This window comes from Ctenocephalides felis, unplaced genomic scaffold (genome assembly GCF_003426905.1).
Source record: "Ctenocephalides felis isolate EL2017-DRISC unplaced genomic scaffold, ASM342690v1 CF-g0.4_SCAFFOLD_01492, whole genome shotgun sequence".
Lineage (NCBI taxonomy): Eukaryota > Metazoa > Arthropoda > Insecta > Siphonaptera > Pulicidae > Ctenocephalides > Ctenocephalides felis.
The window spans coordinates 30084371-30106481 of record NW_020537646.1 but is presented as its reverse complement, the minus strand read 5'-3'; the positions used below and the strand labels follow the sequence as shown (position 1 = coordinate 30106481).

The following is a 22111-nucleotide window of genomic DNA, read 5'->3' as shown; positions in this document are numbered from 1 at the left end:
GTTATGAAATACATCATTGTGAAGCTAGAAGCACGCCCATACCGAGCATCTAGACTCGACTGAATTATTTCAATAGGCGTGTTGATAGGAATGGGAGGGGACGCATCAAGGACAAATTCTACGAGGCATGAGAAACGCATCGAATACAGAGGTTGAACTGGGATTGATCAAAAGGAAAAAGCAAACCAAGTAAAAGTTAAAACAAAAAAACAAAATTGTAAAAAAATAATAAATAAGCAAATTAATTTTTTGTTTTTTTAATAAAATCAATAACTATCTGGTAAATATCATGTAAAAGGTGGGATGAATTGCGTTTGTTAACACAAGAGGAGGAATTTAATGAAATAAAAAAGGATTCAGCAAATTTTCTAAGGTCACTATTTTTTTCGATATAAAGAATAACAGGATGTGAAGTGTTAAAAGTGTGATTGAGATTGAGCATATGATCTGAAAACATCGTTTTGAATTGGTTTGGATTTTTTAAATTATAAATATGTTGATTAACTCTCTTATAAGAGATAAATATAAATATAAATATAAATATAAATATAAATAAATATAAATATAAATATAAATATAAATATAAATATAAATATAAATATAAATATAAATATAAATATAAATATAAATATAAATATAAATATAAACATAAATATAAATATAAATATAAATATAAATATAAATATAAATATAAATATAAATATAAATATAAATATAAATATGAATATAAATATAAATATAAATATAAATATAAATATAAATATACACAATGATGTATTTCATAACTTTTAGTAAAATTAGTTTTCAAATCTTTTAGTTATACATAATTTTTTCTAAAAAATGTTTTTTTCTAATTGTTATTAAGTTTAATTTTTTTAAAATAAATTTTTGTTGAGTGTTTTTGTCCTGTGGTATGTATAATGTTTCTCTATGCTTTAATTAATTTTTATTGTTGTTTATATTAGTTAATAAAATTTTCAAATTGTTGTAGTTGCTGAATGATGACACGCATCTTGTGTCGAAACGTATAAATAAAAGTTTTTATACTTTATTACTTTTTTTATTTCGACGAATGGGCTGCTAGTTACTTTGAAATATATATATATATATATATATATATATATATATATATACCCTTATGTGTATACATATCAACTTTTTATATGTGTACAAAAAATTTAAATTATAAAAATGTAAATGTAATGTAAATCTGTATTTGAATTTCAAATGCAATTAATTTATAACACACTGTGATACGTACTTTCACCAAAATTTGAATTTATTTATATAATTTCGATTAAAATTATGGTATTTTTTTTTGCAAAGTTGTAGATAAATATTAAATAAGATGCAGTTGAAAATATTAAGAGGGTATATTTAATTGATTTCAATAATAAATTTTTTTTGTCAATTACAAATTTTTCACAAACGCTGTGTTATATGTACATGAATCCACTTGCACGTAATTTTATATAATACAAAATACATCTTTTCAGATGTAATCTTTTTTTTTATAAATTCACAAATTAATTTCCAAGCTTTTGTTCATAACAATGCAGAAAATGAATTAAATGCTGTCAAAAACTCGAAGCACATACAAGCTATATTAAAAAAAATCATATATTATTTAATATTTATTATTACTCATGATAAGAACACAACAATAAATAAACAAATAATCAATTAACTTTATTAAGCATATAATTGAACTATATAAAATACTTACATTAAAACAGTCCAAAATATTGTCATTTTACATATTTATATAAAGTAAGTTTCAGATATATATATATATATATATATATATATATATGTGTACAAGCAAATATTAAAATTAAAGTAATTCATCAACAATGATTAAAACATCGAAACAACTTTAAATTGCAATATATTTTCGAATTTCGGTTTCGAGTTCATTATATATTAAATTTGTATTTATTTTGTTTTTAAAGCAAGTTTATCACAATCGCTTTATTAGATAAAATAACATGAGATTAAACCATTGTATATTTTGTAAATCTAACCATATGACATTGAAATTTAATTTTTTTCTGCTATTAAAATAATTTATAAAATATTGTCTTCAATACAATAATAATAGGCCTATTTTGTTCTGGTTGTAGAAAAATATTGTCCAATACTTGGTAAATTAAATTGCTATTGTAATGCAATTCAAATACAGCCATTCTCTCAATTTTAAATTTCATCAAAAATCTTCAAATTATTAGTTTCAAGACAGCCTTATACCTCTTGGGCTATTTAAATCCACCCCCAGTTTTTTCGCTTTATGCAAACTTCTCCAAACCTGGATTAAAAAAAAAAATTATAACATCATTAAGTAAATAGCACAATAGATCATGTTACCTTTACTGTATGATCATCACTAGTGGTAACAAGCATACCCGAATCTTTTGGGTTGAAAGCAACTGAATTAACTACATCTTTATGGGGATATTTAATTAAACTTGCACCATAATGCCTATCCCACAAATAGCCATGTCTATCTTCAGCACCACTAAACATAGAAACAACATTAATGTGTATATATTATATATATATATATATATATATATATATATTTTACTACAAAAGTACCTTGCCACATATTGCTTGCTGACATCCAAAAAAATAAAAAAACATTCAGTGTTTGGCGTATAAGCTTTATGAGCTCTTAGCATAGTCCCAACTTGTTTCAGCGTTGTCAGATCAATAACATGAATATCAATTTCTTGAGCTATAGGAGGTGGTTCCAAAGGATTTGTAATACCATATCCTTCTGGCCATGGTCTTGAATTCACATACAGATACCTATGTGGAATAAATATACAAAAAATATATAATGTAATATACTAAGATCGAGCTCTAAGAATTTAATTATTTTCAAAGATGAAATCTCTAAAATATTATTATTAGCATTTTTTAACAAATTATCATTACTAAATACAAATTTCTTTGCCATAAATAACATTGATAACTTATCAACACAAACAAAATATAATTCAAGTTTTATATCACCCTTACAATTCAAAACATTTTTTCATTATACCTATGATCTGGACTTAAGCCCATTCCAATGATGTGACCATGTAAATCAATGAGATGATCAACTTTGTCAAACCGGTCTTGAACTGCTTCATAATCTAACCAATCGAGCTCAACGGGAGGCTGATTATTTTGTTCACGTTGTCGTGCTATCCTTTCTCTTAAAGTCAAACCAGGATCCAATCTTTTAGGAAAGACCACATGCTTAATCTTTTTGAATCCTTAAAGTAAAAGTACACGATTTTTAACTTTGGGATAATTTATTTCTGAAAAGTAGTTATCAGATTAAGATATAGTTGGGACCCCATTTCACATTGCAAACATGTGTAATGGGGATAATGAATCAAAAATAAAAATAATAATATCTAAATTTATATTTCTATAAATATAAACTTACCAATTTGATGAGGGGTATATGTTTTTGAGCCGGTTGTAAAAATTAAGTACTTTTCATGCCCTTTTGCCAAGAGCTCTTCATTTTCCGAATGCATTTCATCTTCTAACAAACCTTGTTCTGAACAATCCATTCCTATTTTCAGTGGATCACTTTCATTTTCACGAATGTCATCTACACTATCAATATTAATATGAGAACTACTTGACGAAGTACTACAATTTTGTGTTGATGTGTCTGAGTCACTCATTGCGTGCTAAAAGTATTTTTTATTTCATTGCAAATTTGAAAATAATATGGGCAAACATTTATTTACTTATTTTCATAATATTAATTACCTGGATAGTAAAAAATAAATAACTAAAAATTAAGGGACACATTAAAATTTAATAATGTTTACAATGATATAAGTTTGTTTGTCCAATTTTACTTTAAATTTAATGAGTCATTAAAATACAGTATTTAACATTTTGAATAATATTTAACAACTTACTTGTTCATCTATTTCATTTTTCCTATAATCTTCATTGTATTCTATAGAACTGCTGTTTCGATCATTTTCATTTACATTATAAGATATACTTGCATTTGGAAGATCATCATCTATAAATATAATAAATTAATCAAGATTATTATTATTTTATTATTTTTCACATTAAATTGATTCTACCATCTATGATGTTCTTATTAATCCAATGTGAATTGCTTTCTTTACTGAGCTTTGGAGATGTAGTTAATGTGTCCATTGCTAATTCATTTTCTAATTCATGTGATCTGAATAAAAAAAAATGTAATTACACTATCAAAGTTTACTAGCACTAGATTTAATTATTTTAGTGTCAGTTTTACTTTTTATAATGTTCGTGAGATACAACATATTAAAATAATTAAATTTGCTTAAAAAATTGAATATTGAAATATATTTATTCATTATAAAGGCATCTAAAAATAGTTGTTGATGAATAGCCTATTTAAAATTGGTGATATTTAAATTTTTTACACGTAGAACATTAGGAGTTCAATTAAAATATATATGATATTCAAATTATTCATTAGGTAAATGTCCAATATCAAGTGCTTAGATATTTTAAAACATAGATCAACTGTATAGATTATATTTATAGTGGTAAATAATTATATTTACTTCATTCTACATACCTACAATTTGCGATCATAATACTTCTTACGCTACTAGCATTCATATTGTAAAATTTAAACATTTGAGAAACAATTGGCACATGTTCTGATACAGATTCTTGATTAGCTTTATTTAACCATAGTACTGAAGTGCTAACTAAATGTCCCAACCAATGCAAATCGCCTGACAATAGATATTGTTCACTGAACCACACACCAAATATATCATATGGTTTATTAATTATCCGACATTGCAATGCAAAATCACCTAAAACAAACATTATATAAGCTATATGAATTACATAAATATTATCATAAATTTCAATGCTGAATTTATTTCATGAAATGATTGTAATAAATTATATAATCCAAATTTGTAACATTATGTGAAAACTTTCATTTTTATTTATTATATTACTTTATTACCTTGTAAACTAAAAACTGCTATTTCACCTGAGGTACTGGGCGGAGTACCAAAGTATACCCCCGATACTAACAATAACGTATCATTAGAGTTAAATTGAGAAAATTGTGTGTATTTCCATGAAAACACTTTCATGTCATATTGATAACGTACAGACGCAGGAAATGCTGAATTCCAAACCTAAAAATTGAAATTCAAAAATGTATACATGGATTTAATTATGCGAAAGGAATGAACCAAAATAAACTCGAAGTTAAAAAGGCAAACACTAATGAAGATTTAAAATCATGAGTTCACAATACATAATACTCATCTAGTAATGCATTATTATATCTCACCAAAATATAACCGTCTTTGGAACAAGTTGCAAATAACTTCCCATCATTCGAAAAGCTGACATGTAGGACTTGATTAGAATGATCCTTTAAAAATTCAGTACAAACCAATGGTACATGATACCTTAATCGCTTGTATTCAGAATACCATGATTTAGCTCCTGTTATACAAAATAGTTAACAATTGTTCTTAATTTGCTTGTATTTATTTTTGAATTATATACCTGGCAGAATGCCAATTTTCTTATCAACTTTATAATTATTTTGAAATAAATGTTTCCATAAACATTCATCTCTGCTAATTCTGTACCAAGATCTGCACACCAAGCTAGCTTGCAAAATTACTTCGACAGACAAAAAGCCAAATATATGTAGTAAAATGTAATCTGGCATATATGACCAGTCAACATCGTCTCCACATATGTATGCATTAGATGCTGAATCATAATTCATATCTAAAAAAATAATAGTTGATATTTAATAGATAAAATCTTCACATAAATATTTATCGTTTGTTACCTTATAATCTTGTAAAGATTTGCATATTCGTATACAACAGCCCTTTTGAAATACTACAATGTTATACTATGCATTTGAATGTTATGCTAAGATTCTAATTAGATGAAATTATCAATATATCTTAACAAAAATTTTGAAATATTCTGATAAAAATATTGAGGTTATACAAATCAAGTCAAGGTAAATTAAATATAGGAAGAAGCTTACGTAGAAATAGTGTGTACTTTAAGTTCACTTATTTAATCATATAATATTCTACTCACTTTAATTAAATAATTTACTAAACAATAAAAAGAAAGAAAAGAAAAGTATACTTAGTATAAAAGTAAACACTCTCAAAATGTCAATTCCAGTTATTATTTTGTATGCACAAAAATAAAAATATTTATTGATATGACATGCAATTTCGAATTGCACCTGATTCACGCAATAATTCTTACAACCTGATACATGATATCTATATCATTTTATAGTATGTTTATATTAGCACTTATGCTTGATGACTAACCAGCTCAAGCTTATATACAATATATACATCTTTTGTTAGCAATTCTAACACCAGTTAATAAAACAGTATAAATAAAAAGATTATTGTGTCCAAATTTTTATAGATAATGAACATGTATACCTATTAAATTAAATCTAGATATTATAGAATGCATCATGGTAAACGTAATAATTAATTTATGTTAAATTTAAGCATAAATATGTATTCTTCCAATAAATAGGAGACGTAAAAAATCATACAAGTAAACATATTTGTAACATTTTATAATCTTTTTATATGCGTGCCACGACACAAATGCTGTAAATATTATTTTAAAAATGCGCCTGAGTCGTGCAACACTCCTTATGAGAGAAAGAGAATACCACGAAAGGAAGTAATGAAAGCTCAAAAGTATTTATGGCGTCCGTGTACGAAGAATGACAGTTACCTTCACTTTTTAGGCAATAATGGTGTTTACGAAAACAAATGGTTAATATATGTGAATCCAAAATGTAAATAAAATCATTTTGCATGTGATGAATAAATAGAATATTGATATATTGGAGAGATATACTTCCGTTTAATAAATACAGGAAAAGGAAGTTTATTAAGGAAATGACTAATTCTGACATTTATTTTGAAAACAAACGCATATTTAACTCATTTTGATGTGCGTTAAGTTTTATCAAATATTTTAATTTCTCTTAATCCTTCAATATGTATTTTTGAAATCCAAGATTTCAAGATAAATCTTTTTTTCAGGATACGTACATAAAATTTTGTTTATATTTATGTAGGTTATGTTTAACAAGTATGATATCTTTTAGATTGAATAGATATAAAATACATAAGTGATGATGGTTAGCAATCGTTTGACCAACATTCCTGCACAAGTGGTCTGTACAGAAGATGTAGATTTAGAAGCATCAAACTTACCAGTATGTTTCAATGAAAGAAATTGTTTTTAATAAATTTTTAATAGTTTTTAATAAATCAATGAAATGTTGTTTCAGGAGCTTCAATCTATAAATGGGCTATTAACTGCAACTAAGCAGACTGTATCTATTGTAGAATTAGGTAGAAGATTGAGAAAATGTGCAAGGCTTGGGAATACAGAACAAGTACACGAATTGATGACAAAGGGGGCACCGTTCACAACCGATTGGGTATACTTAAAAAATTTTAAAAATGCTGTCTCAGATGTCTTGTGCTTTTTAATTTTGCACATTTGTTAACTTTATTTTTCACACTTTCAAAGAACATAGTTTAATTCTATCAACACTTATATTATTCAAAATTTGATTCATATATCTCTTTATGAGATATAATCAAAAATATGTATTTGATCACTGTTCCTTCTACTATTATTATTTTTGACAAAAAATTTAGGTTGCTTTGAATCATATATTATATTCACAAAACATTTGTTTTAGTTGGGAACAAGTGCCCTACATCTAGCAGCAATGAATAATCATTTAAAAACGTGTGAGGTTTTGTTAAGGGCAGGAATAAGCCGAGATGCGAGGACAAAAGTAGATCGAACACCTCTGCACTTAGCGGCATATGAAGGACATGCTAAAATATGTGAATTATTATTAATAAACAAAGCTGAAGTTGATCCAAGAGATATGGTATTATGCAATATTTAATATTTTATATGTAGTTGTCTCAATTAACAGTATGGATTGTTTCTAGTTACGAATGACACCTCTACATTGGGCTGTTGAGAAACAACATGATGCTGTAGTAGAATTACTCTTACGACATGGTGCCGATCCAACATTAATGAGTAAATTTGATAAGACACCAATATCTATAGCAATTGAATTAAATCGGTAAGGATTTTGTATTTATTTGTTTTCAGTATCCAAAACATATTTCAATATCAAAATCAATTGTTAAGGTTGGATTTAGCACATCTTTTGCAAATAGCTGCTAGACTACTCACAGAACAAGCTGAACTTAAAAGAAACGAAGAGAGTACTGAAGATGCTCAAGCTACCCTTATTGCTACACAAAACTTGGATGCAGAATTTCAGCAACAGGTTATTCAGCAAAGTATTAATATAAGGAAACTTAAATCTTAAAACTTTTTATTTTATGTCAGAAAATTATCACATTAAAATAATTACCATTATCAGCCATTACATTACAATTATATCTTGCACAGTTATTTATTTAAAAGTAATATGTATATCATTAAATAAAAATTTCAGGTCGATGGCGAAATTAAAGTAATGCAACTACTACCAAATCAATTCAAAACTGAAGTCACAGACGAAAAAGCTACAAATGGAAATACAAATCATGATAACAAAAGCTTTAATGAGCATTTAGAAGGTAGAAATTAACTAGTAAAAGTGATAATTATAAACTTTAAGTTTATAATTATCACTATAATGCATTATAGAGTGATAATTAATTATCTTTATAATGCATTATAAAGTGATAAAACTATAAACTTTTTAAAAAGTTTATGGCTTTATAACATATACATAGACAAAAAAAACATAATGCAAGTTCTTTATAAAATATTTACTATAAATTTAGCATATACGTTACTTAATTTATATAAAATTATTACTTTTAATTTATGAGTAACATTTCATTTCATTATAATATTTTATATTTATAGATGAACCTCAAATTTTAAAGAATACATCTGCTATCACGTCTCCGTCACAACTTTCTACACTTCAATTGTTGCAAGAGCACGGTATAACAATGCTACCAACTGATGAAGGAGGTCTTGTAAATAACGTAATACAAAGTGGACGCACAATAGTTCTTTCTGGTATATATTATATTTAATGTGGTACATATTAATTTATAAAAAAATTAAAGCAAGATTATATATATTTTATTTAATAAACAATATAGTTTGCTTTTACATTAAAATTGATAATTGAATCATTTTTTATTTAATAATATTGATTCTAATATTTAATAATTAATCTTATTAATCTTACAGAAGCCGGAAAGCTTGTATTGGCAGAAAATAAAAAAATAGTAGATACTAAACCTACAATTCCTATAATAAAACCTGTTAAAAAGCCTGTCGTACTTCCAAATAATACTTTAAAAAATAAAAAAGTTATAACACTTACTCAAGAACAATTTTTAGCTATTACTAAAAGCCAAGGAAATAAACCCTTGCTTAAAAAGGTAAATCATATTCGTCATCAGATGTTTTTTTTTTGATTGATTAAAGATATTAATTTTTATTATGACTCAGGTTTCAGCTGAAGCATTTAAGAAAGCAGCTGAAACAGCTGGTATAAAGTACAGCATGATTCCTCCACTAAAAACTTCTCCTGTCATGTCTGCTAATTCTAAACTTAAAAAATTAACAGTTGTATCAACGAAAGATCAAAATAAATCCCCAATAAAGGTAGAGCATTATTAATTGTTTCCAAATTTTATATTTATGAGGTAATTAGAAAGATTAAATTAACAATAATTTATTTGTAGATGATAAATCCAGCAGCTCTTAGTAATATCATTGGGCCAACAAAAACGAATATAAATATTGTATCAAATAATAATGTTAAATTGAATGAAACCGAAACCTATAAAATTCAATTGAAGGATGCATTAGCTGAAATTGAACTTTTAAGAACCGCGCTTAATGAAAAGGAACTTGAGAATTTGAAACTAAAGCGTCAATTAGAAGAATTACTGTCCAAAGAGAACCCTGCAGTTGATTGAATTTAATAAATATTCAATATTATTTGATGAATTATTTATCAATTCCAAAATTGAAAGCATAATTGAATGACAAAACTATAAGTTAATCCATAGATTATTTTTCAATTCAACTTTCATCAATAATATAATTATGGGAGCATCTATTACGCAAGTAATTCAAATGATGAATAAACCAATATTATATTAATAGATAGATAGTATTGAAAATTTTAATTAGTTTGTAAGTTTTAATATGTATCCATAAAATTCGCCTAAACTTATTTATCATTGTTCATACTGAAAAACAAATATTATATGAATATTTTTGCTAGCTGTATTTGCATATAGTTTTTAAATTTTTACTTACTATATACAATGTTATCTCATAGAAATAAATATTGTTAATAGATAGGAATATTTTTATATAAACAAATGTATTGAATAATAATAATAATTATATTTGTGTTATATAAATGATATATTTAAATACAAAGCTAAATAAAACAATATATATTTAATTATAGTGCTACATATATAAATTTTATACTTTATAAGCCACATTGTTATCTTTATGATTAAAATGCATTTTTCAAATGCAATATTGTAAAAACAAGCATTAAATTAATACTACATAGGGCGTAGTTGACCCAAAGCCTTCTACTGATAAATTCAAGTAGATATCTCAAATAGTCAAAATTCTTTTCCAAGCTATCTTTTTTCATCTCTATAAATTTGCTTTTAGGAGTTATACAAAGACAATTCTAACACAGTAAATTTAGAAAAAAGAATGCGCTGAGTTAATATATTTTTATAAGAATGAATCTGTAAATATCATTGAATGAAAAAAATCATTCTTCAGATGTTTTTTTAAAAGTTATAGGCTTATGGTGATTCATGTTCCATTCCTCATGACCTTTGTGAAAACAGCTGTAACAATATATGTCACCTTCACAATCTAAGCATTTAAGAGTTGCATCTTCATTACATATTATGCACCACGTATTCACTTCGTCATGTTCATCAAAGTGAGGACTTTCTAATTCATCATCAGAATTGATATCATCAACCGGTTGTAGGGCAGCTTCTTCAGTATATCTCTGCACTAATTTATTTACAGCTTGTTCTTCATCTGCACTGTCAGAATCGACGGTATTTTCATCAGTTTTTAACAATGCCAAACCAGACTCAATATCATTCTTGGTATGTGGGTCTATATTTTTATCAATTCTGAGTTCCTCTAGAAACTGCTTTAACAAATCCTCGGCCTTTTCTGTAGTGGAACGACTGTCGTTGAGTAAAAGATTAGCTTTAACAATCGAACCGGGTGTTGTTCCTTTCAAATCAGCTAATCTTTGTTCTAATGAGGCATTATCTTTTGGTACATCTTTGATTCGGTCTTCGCGCAGTTTTTCTAATCTAGTAGCTATTAAAAGATCTTCAGAAGTTAAACCTGTTTTGAGATTTTCCATTTTCTGATCTTGATAGTATATAGTGATGGGCGGTCTTGTTTCTTCTTCAGGTGTTTTACTGTCCGATTGATCCGGGTTTTGATCTGGAGATTCGTCAGACATGTTTAATTATTTTTTTATCAATTCAGAATTTATTTGTTTTGCAAAGTTTTGACGTTTGACAGCTATCAAATTGACGTATGTAAATTCAGTACCACCAACATGAAGAAAATGTAGCTAAAATATCAGTTTGTGCAATTATATTCATCGCACTTCAGTCTTTATATCTTGTTTGTAATTTTACTCCTAGTGCTTTATGGTGATAAATAAAACGTTAAATATGCATTAGTTGTTATGTAAAATAATGTTTCATTTGTTTAAAATGGTTTAGTCTTGTTAAGCATGAGAGATGTTTTTTTATATTTTTTAAATTTTCAAATTTTATTCAACCACATTATCAATTATAATATTTATTGAATTGTCACGTCAGCGACCGGCTTATCCTGCTTTATTCAACTATATATATTAAAAATGAAATACAAATGGATAATAATATTAGTGAGTATATTCATTCCTCTTGTTTGTTGGTTTTAATTTATCGGTAATGCTGCTATAGAATATAATTTATTATAACTTTCAGGTTTTTTTATGGACGTTTACAAACACTTTTGCTAAATTGAATTCACAAGGATCAGTTCTAGATGATATAACAGATGCAAAAGATTTGAAAAAAATTCTGCGAACAAAGAATAATGTGCTTATATGCTTCATAGAAAACTCTAAAAGTACACTAAATATTGTTAAGGTTTTTAAGGATGTTGCTGAAATAATAAAAGGACAAGGCACTATGGTTTTAGTTGATTGTTCAGGGTAATTATAAAATGTATCATGTAATGTATTGATGAAGATTCCACATACAATTTTCATGCTTTTTGCTGGTTTATGATATTTTATTTGCTTTATTTCTCTTATTAACACATTTATAGATGTGTCAAATAATATTGTGCGATGGCAATATTCATGTTTCATTTATTCATTTTCATCATTATTTATGAAGCATATTATTCGAACAAGAGTTGACTTTCAATACATGTTATTATAAATCATTTATAGAGATGCTAAGAAAATGTGCAAAAAATTGAAAGTTTCACCTGAACCATATGTACTAAAGCATTACAAAAATGGTGAATTTCATAAAGATTATGATAGACGTGAATCAGTTTCTAGTTTAGTAAATTTCATGCGAGATCCAACTGGAGATTTACCATGGGAAGAAGATCCTAGTGCACAAAAAGTTGTGCATATAGCAGATGCCCAAGTAAGTTTTATTTCAGAATTCAAATAGAACAACCTGTTGAGGTAGAATATGTATCAGATGAACATAGAAGTAGTAGATGAACAGTATGTTTTTTTGTGCACATATGTAATGTCAAACATATCAGACATCAAGAGTTGTGAAATCAAAAATAATATTTTGAAAAAGTAGGTTTTTTTATGCATTATAGGCATTACGAAAATTTTTGAAGAAAGAGATGAAACCTGTTATGATAATGTTTTATGCTCCGTGGTGTGGATTTTGTAAAACTTTAAAGCCTGAGTATGCTCAAGCTGCAACTGAGTTGGATGGACATTCTATACTAGCAGCAATAGATGTTAACAGACCAGAAAATGCTGGCATTAGATCGCAGTATAATATTACTGGTTTTCCAACATTATTGTATTATGAGTAAGTGTCAAATGGCTTATAATATGCTTAAGCAATTATGAATTAATAATATTTGTATTGAACAAAATTTGCGTATTGATTCCATGAATTTTAAAATTTCATTTGTTTCGTAAAGACTTGGCAAATTTAAGCAATCCTATGAAGGAGAAAACACAAAATCTGGCTTAGTACAATTCATGAAAAATCCTACAAAGCCTTCTGTAAAACCTATTAATACGGAAGGTGATTGGTCAGACACAGATTCAGAAGTAAGAAAATCTTCACATAATGCATGTTTAAGCACAAGAAATAAAATGTATTTCTGATGATATTTTTGTTTAGGTGGTTCACTTAACAAGTGATAGTTTTGAACCTGCATTGAAAGATGAGCCTTCCGTATTGGTTATGTTTTATGCTCCTTGGTGTGGCCATTGTAAAAAAATGAAACCAGAATATGAGAAAGCAGCGGCTGATATGAAGAATAGAAATGTAGGATATTAATACTTTAATTAATTATGTGAGACAAATCATTTACATGAACAGTTATAGATTCCAGGTGTTTTAGCAGCTCTTGATGCTACAAAAGAACCAACTATTGCATCACAATTCAAAGTAAAAGGTTATCCTACAATTAAATATTTTGTAAATGGGGAATACAAATATGATGCTAATGTTCGCGAAGCTGATAAAATAATTGAATTTATGAAGGTGAAGCATGAAAAATTATTTTATTACTTGCAGATATTGATATTTACTGATTTTCAATTCTTTGTATTTACTTTATATGTGAATATATTCATAATAGAATCCTCAAGAACCTCCACCACCTCCGCCTCCAGAGAAACCATGGTCTGAGGAAGAAAGTGAAGTTTTTCATTTAGATGAAGATACATTCAAACCATTTATGAAAAAAAAGAAATATGTACTGACAATGTTTTATGCTCCATGTTAGTTTTTTTTGCACTATATCCGATATTACTATTGTTATTATTTATACTTCTATTACTAATATTACTATTTCCGATAAATTTTAATTATTTAATTACTTTAATAAACAACAATTACTAAAAGATAAAATATATTTAGTAATTTTATTAATTATTCCACTACTCATTCTATAAATTAGTCAATGATTTAATATATTAACACAGTATTATTAGTATTTAATGATCAAATATTTTTGTTAATATGTCCTTATTACTTCTTTATTGTCTTTCTAATTGGTCTGGTCATTTAATTTATAATTACCAAGTTCATTTATAAATTTTCAGGGTGTGGACATTGCAAGAAAGCGAAACCTGAATTTACTCAGGCAGCTGAAAAATTCAAAGATGATGCCAAAATAAACTTTGCAGCTGTGGATTGTACGCAACACAGATCCGTGTGCAGCGCTATGGATGTTTCTGGATATCCAACATTTAAATGTTTCCTGAATTACAATAAGGGAATGCAAGATTACAATGGAGGAAGAACCGTAAATAACTTTGTTTAATTCCATATGTCATTCTGAGGATAAATATAAATATATATTTATCTTGCAGCTTACATTTCCATTTTATAACAAAAGCATATGATAGACAAATGTTGATTTTTTTATGTTTCTTTGATTTTAAGTTTTTAATTGAAATATTTTTATATTAAAATTATTTTACTTACTTCTAAATTTGATAAACAATTCTAGGAATCTGATTTTGTTAAATACATGAGTGCATTATTAAATAGTGGACAAAATGTAGAGAAAAAAGGACTAAACTCGTGGGAACATATAGAAGGCGCAGAAAATATATTTCATTTGACTGATGACACTTTTGATTCTTTCATGAAAACAAAAGATAAAGTATTATTATTTGTTTATGGATGTAAGTAAATATCTACTTCTGAATTATATATATATATATATATATATATATATATATATATATATATATATATATATATATATATATATATATATATATATATATATATATATATAATAAATGACATTCGTTTACAGCTAGCAGTCAATGCAAAAAAATAAAGCCAGAATTTGCAAAATCTGCAACAGAACTAAGGAAAGCTAATTCAAAATATGCCTTGGCTGCTTTAGATAGAAGTATTTATGTAAATACTGTGAATAGCTTAGATGTGCAAGAAGTGCCAATAATAATGCTATTCGAAAATGGAAAATTTATATCAAATTACAAAGGAAAATTAGCTTCAAATGATATTATTAAATACATACTGACTTTTCAGCGAGAAAAAGATGAGCTTTAATAGTAATTAAAAGGCGAAATATTTAAAAATATTTATTCTGAATCTCAACTATTTTATATGATAGTATTAATTATGTTAATGAGATTACCTAATAATGTTTAATTAAGAGTTAGTTTTAGGATAAACTAATATCTACTTCTAGCCTTGCACAATGGTACCAATCTGCATTTATTAACTTTACTACCAACTAGTTATTTGTAATGAAACTATAATTATTTGAAATATATTTTTATATTTTGCAATATTTCATCTTATATATACAATGTTTTAAAAAGTTTTCTGTGATATGAGAGATTGCACAGTTGATAAAAGTACTTTCTGTTTGCATATTGTATGTTTAAAATAAATTCAGTCAAATGTGATCATTCTTTTTTTGACAATCATATTTAGAATGATTCTAATCAATATCATATTGCTTAAAAATTATGTAAATCTTTGCATTATATTTTTAAGAAGCAATTTATGCTTACTTATTTTATATATTGTTCTCATATATATTTTTTTAATATGATAATTATTTTATTTGATTCTGAGAATGAAATTCAGATCTGTGATATATGAGATTTTTAAAATCGTTTAAAAAGATTATATACGAATTCATTAATCATTTTTCTTTTTTATTCATTTACTTCGTAATCAGTGATTTAATTAAAAAATATCAAATTGTCTACTTTGTTAAATCGCCATTGGCTTTGAATTTGCGTAGATGTTTAGAGAAATAATATACATTGTCATTTTAAGTCTTTTCTGATACACATTTTATTTAGTACTTATTAAAAATGAATTTTATTATTTTGAAGTAAGATGTGTGCTACAAAGTTTGACAAATGAGCGAAATCAATATATATTTTACTAAAGAGAAGGGCTAAGAAGATTTTAGCAATTGTGCAGTAAGAAAGGATATTGCATTGTAAAGGGTATACAAAACAACTAATTTATATTTAAATAGTATTGAATTACTTTTAATGGGTCTACAAAATTAATCTATCTTTTTTTGTTTCTAAATAAACTGTCATTTTCATATTAATACTCATAATTATTATTTTAATTATTTATTAAAAATTCATACATGAATGAGGCTGCTAGCAAAACTAATAAAGCTGAGGGTGCTGGAAGAGATGATAAGAAACCTGCAAGAAAACCGGAGGATAAACTGAAAATATTGAGCCAGATTCATGCAGATGATCCTAATGTGCTTCCGGGTTCTGAAAAGATGATAGAGCTGACGGATCAAAATTTTAAAGAATTTATACTGCAAGAAGAGCGTCTCTTAATCTTTTTCAAAGCACCATGTAAGTGAGTTTTTTTTCTAAGACATAAGTAATTAGTAAATATATCTACAAGAGAATGATGGAATTATATTAATTACATTATTATCTTGTGTGATTATATTAATCACACTGTTCTCTTGTGGATTGGTCATTTTAATATGAATTATGTAATTCCACTAGAAAGGCAGGTTTAAAGCTATCTTTATAGTATAAGAATGATTATTTTTGGTATTATTTTTTTGTCTGAAATAACATTTGCAACAATTATTAGTGAATTAAATCATTATAAAGTTTTTAGTTGCTTGAATTATTTATTTGATCATGTAAGAGTGACGATAATGATTTAATGGCCACCATCCGCCCAGTATCGCTATTGAACTGTACAGGCGCAACAATACACGTTAAGAGTTTTCAATTATTATCAATAAAAATATATTTAATAATTGCACTTGTAAAGAACTAAATAATTCAATAACAATTTAGAATTTCCAATATTTTAATTCCGATCGTGACGCAATAAATGTTGACTACAGTAGGTTGCCATGCGGATGTCGTAGCTTGTAGCGAAAGGGACAATAAAATATATAAATTAATATATTAAAACGCAGTAAATATAAGTGCTATTTTATATGATATATTACGGCTGCATAAAACACATTTTTGAGATTAAACTGATATATCTCCGTATCTGTATCAGCATCCGTATCGATACGGATTTTGATACAGATACATCTCATAATTAACAGATCTGTATCTAATTATGAGAATTGTAATTTATTATTGTAATGTCTTAAGAAGTGCATTTTTGAATTTATAAATGTATTTTTATCAATAATGATTGAAAAATGTTGTTGCGCCTTCAGTAGCTCGACTGGGTAACTAGATGTTCCATACAGCAGAGTCACTCCTGCGAAACATACGCATTAATTAAAAGCATCGATTGTTAATTATTATGTTTTATTTAATTTTAACATGTGTCGTAGGGTGTAGAATTTGCAGAGAAGTCTATCCAATGGTAGTCCGTGCGTGTTTTGAAGTATCAAAGGATTATCCGAACTATCGCTTCGCAACGCTGGATTGTGATATGTACGAAGATGTTTCCCAGCAACTGGATGTACGACAACTTCCTTGGATGAAATTATATATCAACGGAAAATTTACAGGCGATTTTGTTGGAAAACGTACCGTAGGCAATATCATGGATTTTGTTATAAAGAGTGAATTACGGGCAAAATCAGCAAAAAAAGAAACTGAGAGTAAGGCTGAAGCAGCTGGAGAACAATCGCAAAAAGTAATTGAAAAGAAATCAGAAAAGATGACACCGGATGTAGTAGTAACAAAAGCAGAGAAAAGTGAAAAAAGATTAGAAAAAGGCGAAAAACCAGTAGAAAAGGGTGAAAAAAAATTGGAAAAGGGTGAAACAAAATTAGAAATGGGTGAAAAAAAAATAGAAAAAGGTGAAAAAAAAATAGAAAAAGGTGAAAAAAAATTAGAAGTGGGTGAAAAAAAAATAGAAAAAGGTGAAAAGAAAATAGAAGTTGGTGAAAAAAAATTAGAAAAGGGCGAAAAGAAAGCCGACAAACCGGCTAAGAATGTAGAAAAAGCTGAAAAGAAAGAGGAAAAATAGATAAAATTGAAAACGAAACAGGTGCAGTTGGTGTTCAAATTAAAAAGAAAGAACAGATTAAAAATGATCTTGACTATTTCAGTAATTTAACTTATGCTATTGGATTTTTAATGAATAATAAATATCTTAGGAAAAAATATAGAAACCTCTGAGTATTCTTATAAATCATATGTAGAATCAGTTATTTTTATCATACTTGTCCAAAGTATTTTGCTCTTGCTTTGCACAAACTTTTGTAAATAAGTACGTGTATATATTTTTTAATAATCTAGTTTTTCTTATGAAGTGTAATAATTTTAACACCCATGGTGTTTTTTCGTCATGTGCAGACGTATTTTTAAACTGAAAGGAAAGTTTGTTTCCGCCAAAAATACGATTTGTCAAATTTATGTTTATTCGACGTTTCGAGTCATTCTGAATCGTTTGACACCCAAATTTGAAGAAGTATGATTGTGAGGTAAGTGAGCTAATACATAATTTTTTTTTTATTTAAAAAATTCTTTTGATTTAAAAGAGGTCTTTTTATGATATATTTTTTTATCGGTCGATCCGTTATTTAATAAGATCAAAATTTTTTATCAACGGTTTCGTCCTGAACCGATTTTGAAAATTTAAAAACTATTTTAGGGATAACAGTTGGGAATCATGTTGATTGGTTTTTGGTAATAAAATCGGCCCATCCTAATTGCTGACTTTTTTCTAGTTTATGACCTAAAATAATATTTCAAAATATTATAGATCTGGCAATGAAATTATATTTTAAAATATTATAGATCTGGCAAATGGGTACGTTCAAGTATTACGTAAGCACTATAGGGGGGGTTGTCGATTTGCTTATTTTGGGTTGACATGGGGGACAGGGGAGTATGGATGATAATTACGTCATAGCTAGTATTTTTATTTTTTTATATTAATTGCAAAATGTTTACGTAAGCATGGGGGTAGGGGGTAAGAGCTTTGCTTACTTTTGCTGACAAGGGGGATGGGGGGATAAATAATTGTAATAAATCTGCTTACGTAATACTTTGAACGATCCCTGGAAAGTAATTATAAATATTCATAAAACTTTGGAATTTAATTTAATGTAAGTTGTGATATTTATGTGTTTTTTCAACATCTTTGAAGGTTATTCAGATCCAATGCCAAATTTTCTAATTCATGGCAATCCAAATTTTCATATAAACAACGAGCCAATCATATTAATTAATCATATTGGTCGATAACATATACTAAATTATATTTCTGTGACAAATAGTTTTATTGATTTAAAAGATTGTGTTTATAATTTACAAATAATCGTTATTTAAAACTAGAAACCAAATTTTCAATTAATCGTATTATATAAAGAACAGTTATTGTATTTACATATCTATACGTATTATATTTCTGACACTTTATTTGCCACATTACATTTATAGTAGATTATACAATGCAATTTGATATTTTTCTTAAACCGGTAAAGGATAATATTAAAATTATATGTTATGATACAAAAATCTAGATATATAAAAACATATACAAATATATACTCACTACTGAAAATAAAATTCAGATAAAGCCATGGATAAATTATAGTCGTTTATTGAAATTTATTTTAGGATGCAATTCTCTATTTATATTTGATTCGAATTATTTAAATAATGTATTATACACTGCTTGTGTTCAATAAACATTTTTTTTATTTTCTTGACCAATAAGGATAAATATCAAAATATATTTCGAATAATTTAATAAGGAAATTACATATAGCACATGTACGTAAGTTAAGTTTATCATCAGATTGAAAGATTTATAGAAATAATTCTTATTTTAAGCTAATACTTGAATATTAGATTCTTTTTAGAAATCCCAGTTCAATTGTCAGTCGTGTCTGCATTCTGCCGCGCATTCACCTGAAACAGAGTAAACATTTGCATAACAACATGCACTTTAAATATGCATTTCATGACATGCATAACACAGAAAAAGCTGTGCTTTTTTACAGCGTACATTTTTTATCACATATATTTAATATTTATGTATTTATTCACAAAAATACTATATACACTTTACACTCGTGCCATTTACACATTATTTCGGTTTCTACATTTGGTCATTTTAGTAAAGAAATTAAATAATAAAAATAATATTTTTAAATCATATTCAGTTACAGCGACTATTTTTAAGATATTTTAACTGAATGTGTCGATAATAAAAAACAATATATTGAAAATAATATTACTCGTTATTTATAAATAATTTACAAAATACCACTATGAACTGAAACTTTCCAAATAAAAAATATAGCGATGATTTAAACTTGACGGTTTCAAAACACTAAAATTTGTTGTTTATTGTACATAAATCAATATAATTTTACGGCAGTATTTAAAAGTTTAAACGGCATTCTTGTGTCATGAGATAAATGTTAGTCATCAATTATTTTTTGTCAAAGTATTTCAAAAGTGAGTGATAATTATCATGGATAAATCTTTTTCAATAAATAACTCATCAGGAAACTTATCATCTTTATACAAATATCTCTCTATGCTTTATATAAATATACAAAGTCATGGTTTGATTTATATCAGATGATGTCGTTTTTGACTTTTCAATGCCCCTTTAACGATATGAATCCATCACAGGAACATAAAAGCTAACGTCTTAGTGTGGGATATATATTTTTTAACATTTAAAAGAAACAATTTTGGTGAATTATGAAAAAAGCAAAATGTTACAAACTTTGCTCGTAGTTCATCATATTAAGCTTATTTATTTAATGCAGAATTGTTTTTTATGCGTTTTTGTTGATTTATTGTAGGCTATAAAACTGTTGTGTATAAATTATTATTATCCTAGTAATAGTAGAAGAATTAACAAATATTTTACCGAAACATTGACAATTTTTACGATATGATTAGGCAATTTAACTTTTTAGATTATTTATTTTTTAAAAACTTATCAGCAATTTTTAATTATGAAATATATATAATTATAATTTATCATTATATATATGAATTGAATTTTACAGAGCAATTTATATAATCGTCAAATTATTGCGCTGGGGTAATTTGAAATGGTGTAATATAACTAATTAACCATTTATCTTAGAAATGTTGTTTTTACAAAACAAATATATAGATTTGGAAATTTGTAGTACATTCGATTCAAGTTACTACATTATATGATCTAATGATATAATTTAATATTATTATTATATTAATTTTAATATTAATTTTTTAAGGAAAAGTTTGTTTTCGCGACAAAATCTACTTTACTAGTATTATTTTAAGTTTTCTTAAAAATTTTCTTTTTTTTTTTCAAGTCATTCTGAATCGTTTGAGGCCAAAATTAGATGAAGTATGTGTATCGTATTATATGTTAGTCCGTTAGTGTGTCATACTTTGACCTTTCATCAACGTTTCTTTAAAAAAGATTTAAAAAAATTAAAAGCCATTTGATGTAACTAGACAAGGACTTGCTCTGATTAGTTTGTCATGACGTTTGATCAAGCAATTAATTAGAAGTGCAAAATTTTTCGTACACGGTTTAGCTAAAAATCTTGAAAGTTGTTTGAAAGATATCACTATCTGACTCATTCGTAGTAAATATCGACCTAGTCGTTTTTCAATAATTAATTGTTATTCTTTCATTTTCAACGATTCTGATATTTTTTAGAGATTCAAATAAAGGTCTAAATTAACATCCTAAAATATTTCTGGCCTACGAGAAATTGTTTAATTGTAACCAAATATTATAGCTTAGATTAGTTCACGGTGTCAAAATTTCAAACTATTATT

The 22111-nt window shown here is 26.5% G+C and overlaps 6 protein-coding genes across 9 annotated transcripts in view; 3 read left to right on the top strand and 3 right to left on the bottom strand.

Annotated features, from left to right (window-relative positions):
- Positions 1-2205: 2205 nt before the first annotated feature.
- Positions 2206-5984, bottom strand: LOC113370002 (F-box/WD repeat-containing protein 5). Its single transcript, XM_026610638.1, has 12 exons — positions 5852-5984; positions 5557-5787; positions 5336-5493; positions 5000-5177; positions 4595-4841; positions 4107-4210; positions 3930-4039; positions 3440-3692; positions 3047-3263; positions 2596-2808; positions 2365-2515; positions 2206-2305 (listed from the first exon to the last, which is right to left on the bottom strand). The coding sequence occupies exons 2-12, from the start codon at positions 5783-5785 to the stop codon at positions 2231-2233; spliced, it is 1935 nt and encodes a 644-aa protein (XP_026466423.1). The 5' UTR covers positions 5786-5787; positions 5852-5984; the 3' UTR covers positions 2206-2230.
- Positions 5985-6722: 738 nt separating this feature from the next.
- On the top strand, positions 6723-10178 carry LOC113370004 (GA-binding protein subunit beta-1). Of its 2 annotated transcripts, none has more exons than XM_026610640.1 (11): positions 6723-6850; positions 7166-7276; positions 7352-7504; positions 7772-7969; positions 8034-8173; positions 8242-8383; positions 8555-8678; positions 8974-9132; positions 9310-9503; positions 9574-9729; positions 9810-10178. In XM_026610640.1, the coding sequence occupies exons 2-11, from the start codon at positions 7193-7195 to the stop codon at positions 10044-10046; spliced, it is 1587 nt and encodes a 528-aa protein (XP_026466425.1). In that variant the 5' UTR covers positions 6723-6850; positions 7166-7192; the 3' UTR covers positions 10047-10178. The 2 variants fall into 2 exon arrangements, with proteins under 2 accessions (XP_026466425.1, XP_026466426.1); XM_026610641.1 differs by lacking the exon at positions 6723-6850 and adding an exon at positions 6885-7008.
- Positions 10179-10554: 376 nt separating this feature from the next.
- Positions 10555-11666, bottom strand: LOC113370005 (abscission/NoCut checkpoint regulator). Its single transcript, XM_026610642.1, has one exon. The coding sequence runs from the start codon at positions 11594-11596 to the stop codon at positions 10874-10876; it is 723 nt and encodes a 240-aa protein (XP_026466427.1). The 5' UTR covers positions 11597-11666; the 3' UTR covers positions 10555-10873.
- A 222-nt stretch (positions 11667-11888) lies between these two features.
- Positions 11889-15446, top strand: LOC113370003 (protein disulfide-isomerase A5-like). The gene is made up of 11 exons (XM_026610639.1): positions 11889-12031; positions 12114-12343; positions 12587-12791; positions 12979-13199; positions 13315-13447; positions 13521-13667; positions 13728-13886; positions 13984-14125; positions 14450-14652; positions 14860-15037; positions 15175-15446. Exons 1-11 carry the CDS (start codon positions 12005-12007, stop codon positions 15432-15434), a joined length of 1905 nt encoding a protein of 634 aa, XP_026466424.1. The 5' UTR covers positions 11889-12004; the 3' UTR covers positions 15435-15446.
- A 1057-nt stretch (positions 15447-16503) lies between these two features.
- Positions 16504-18332, top strand: LOC113371112 (probable protein disulfide-isomerase A4). Its single transcript, XM_026611758.1, has 3 exons — positions 16504-16726; positions 17689-18120; positions 18262-18332. Exons 1-3 carry the CDS (start codon positions 16504-16506, stop codon positions 18330-18332), a joined length of 726 nt encoding a protein of 241 aa, XP_026467543.1.
- A 1683-nt stretch (positions 18333-20015) lies between these two features.
- LOC113370014 (short neuropeptide F-like) overlaps positions 20016-22111 on the bottom strand; it is a 172709-nt gene continuing 170613 nt past the window's right edge. For all 3 annotated transcript variants that reach the window (XM_026610651.1, XM_026610652.1, XM_026610654.1), the window contains one exon: positions 20016-20224. In XM_026610651.1, coding sequence (XP_026466436.1) covers positions 20186-20224 — 39 coding nt within the window. In that variant the 3' untranslated portion in view covers positions 20016-20185. The remainder of the gene's footprint in view (positions 20225-22111) is intronic.

Excerpts from the sequence above, each read along its gene's own strand:
- LOC113370002 (XM_026610638.1), bottom strand. The coding sequence starts at position 5,785 with ATGAATTATGATTCAGCATCTAATGCATACATATGTGGAGACGATGTT. Across the intron at positions 4,040-4,106 it reads TAATAAGAACATCATAGATG|ATGATGATCTTCCAAATGCA; the intron begins GTAGAATCAATT and ends TTATATTTATAG. Across the intron at positions 3,264-3,439 it reads ATATACCCCTCATCAAATTG|GATTCAAAAAGATTAAGCAT; the intron begins GTAAGTTTATAT and ends TTTTACTTTAAG.
- LOC113370005 (XM_026610642.1), bottom strand. The coding sequence starts at position 11,596 with ATGTCTGACGAATCTCCAGATCAAAACCCGGATCAATCGGACAGTAAA.
- LOC113371112 (XM_026611758.1), top strand. The coding sequence starts at position 16,504 with ATGAATGAGGCTGCTAGCAAAACTAATAAAGCTGAGGGTGCTGGAAGA. Across the intron at positions 16,727-17,688 it reads AATCTTTTTCAAAGCACCAT|GGTGTAGAATTTGCAGAGAA; the intron begins GTAAGTGAGTTT and ends CATGTGTCGTAG. Across the intron at positions 18,121-18,261 it reads TGAAAAAAAATTGGAAAAGG|AAAAGGGCGAAAAGAAAGCC; the intron begins GTGAAACAAAAT and ends AAAAAAAATTAG.
- LOC113370003 (XM_026610639.1), top strand. The coding sequence starts at position 12,005 with ATGAAATACAAATGGATAATAATATTA. Across the intron at positions 13,200-13,314 it reads CCAACATTATTGTATTATGA|ACTTGGCAAATTTAAGCAAT; the intron begins GTAAGTGTCAAA and ends TGTTTCGTAAAG. Across the intron at positions 15,038-15,174 it reads ATTATTATTTGTTTATGGAT|CTAGCAGTCAATGCAAAAAA; the intron begins GTAAGTAAATAT and ends ATTCGTTTACAG.
- LOC113370004 (XM_026610640.1), top strand. The coding sequence starts at position 7,193 with ATGATGGTTAGCAATCGTTTGACCAACATTCCTGCACAAGTGGTCTGT. Across the intron at positions 7,505-7,771 it reads CACCGTTCACAACCGATTGG|TTGGGAACAAGTGCCCTACA; the intron begins GTATACTTAAAA and ends CATTTGTTTTAG. Across the intron at positions 9,730-9,809 it reads AAAATAAATCCCCAATAAAG|ATGATAAATCCAGCAGCTCT; the intron begins GTAGAGCATTAT and ends ATTTATTTGTAG.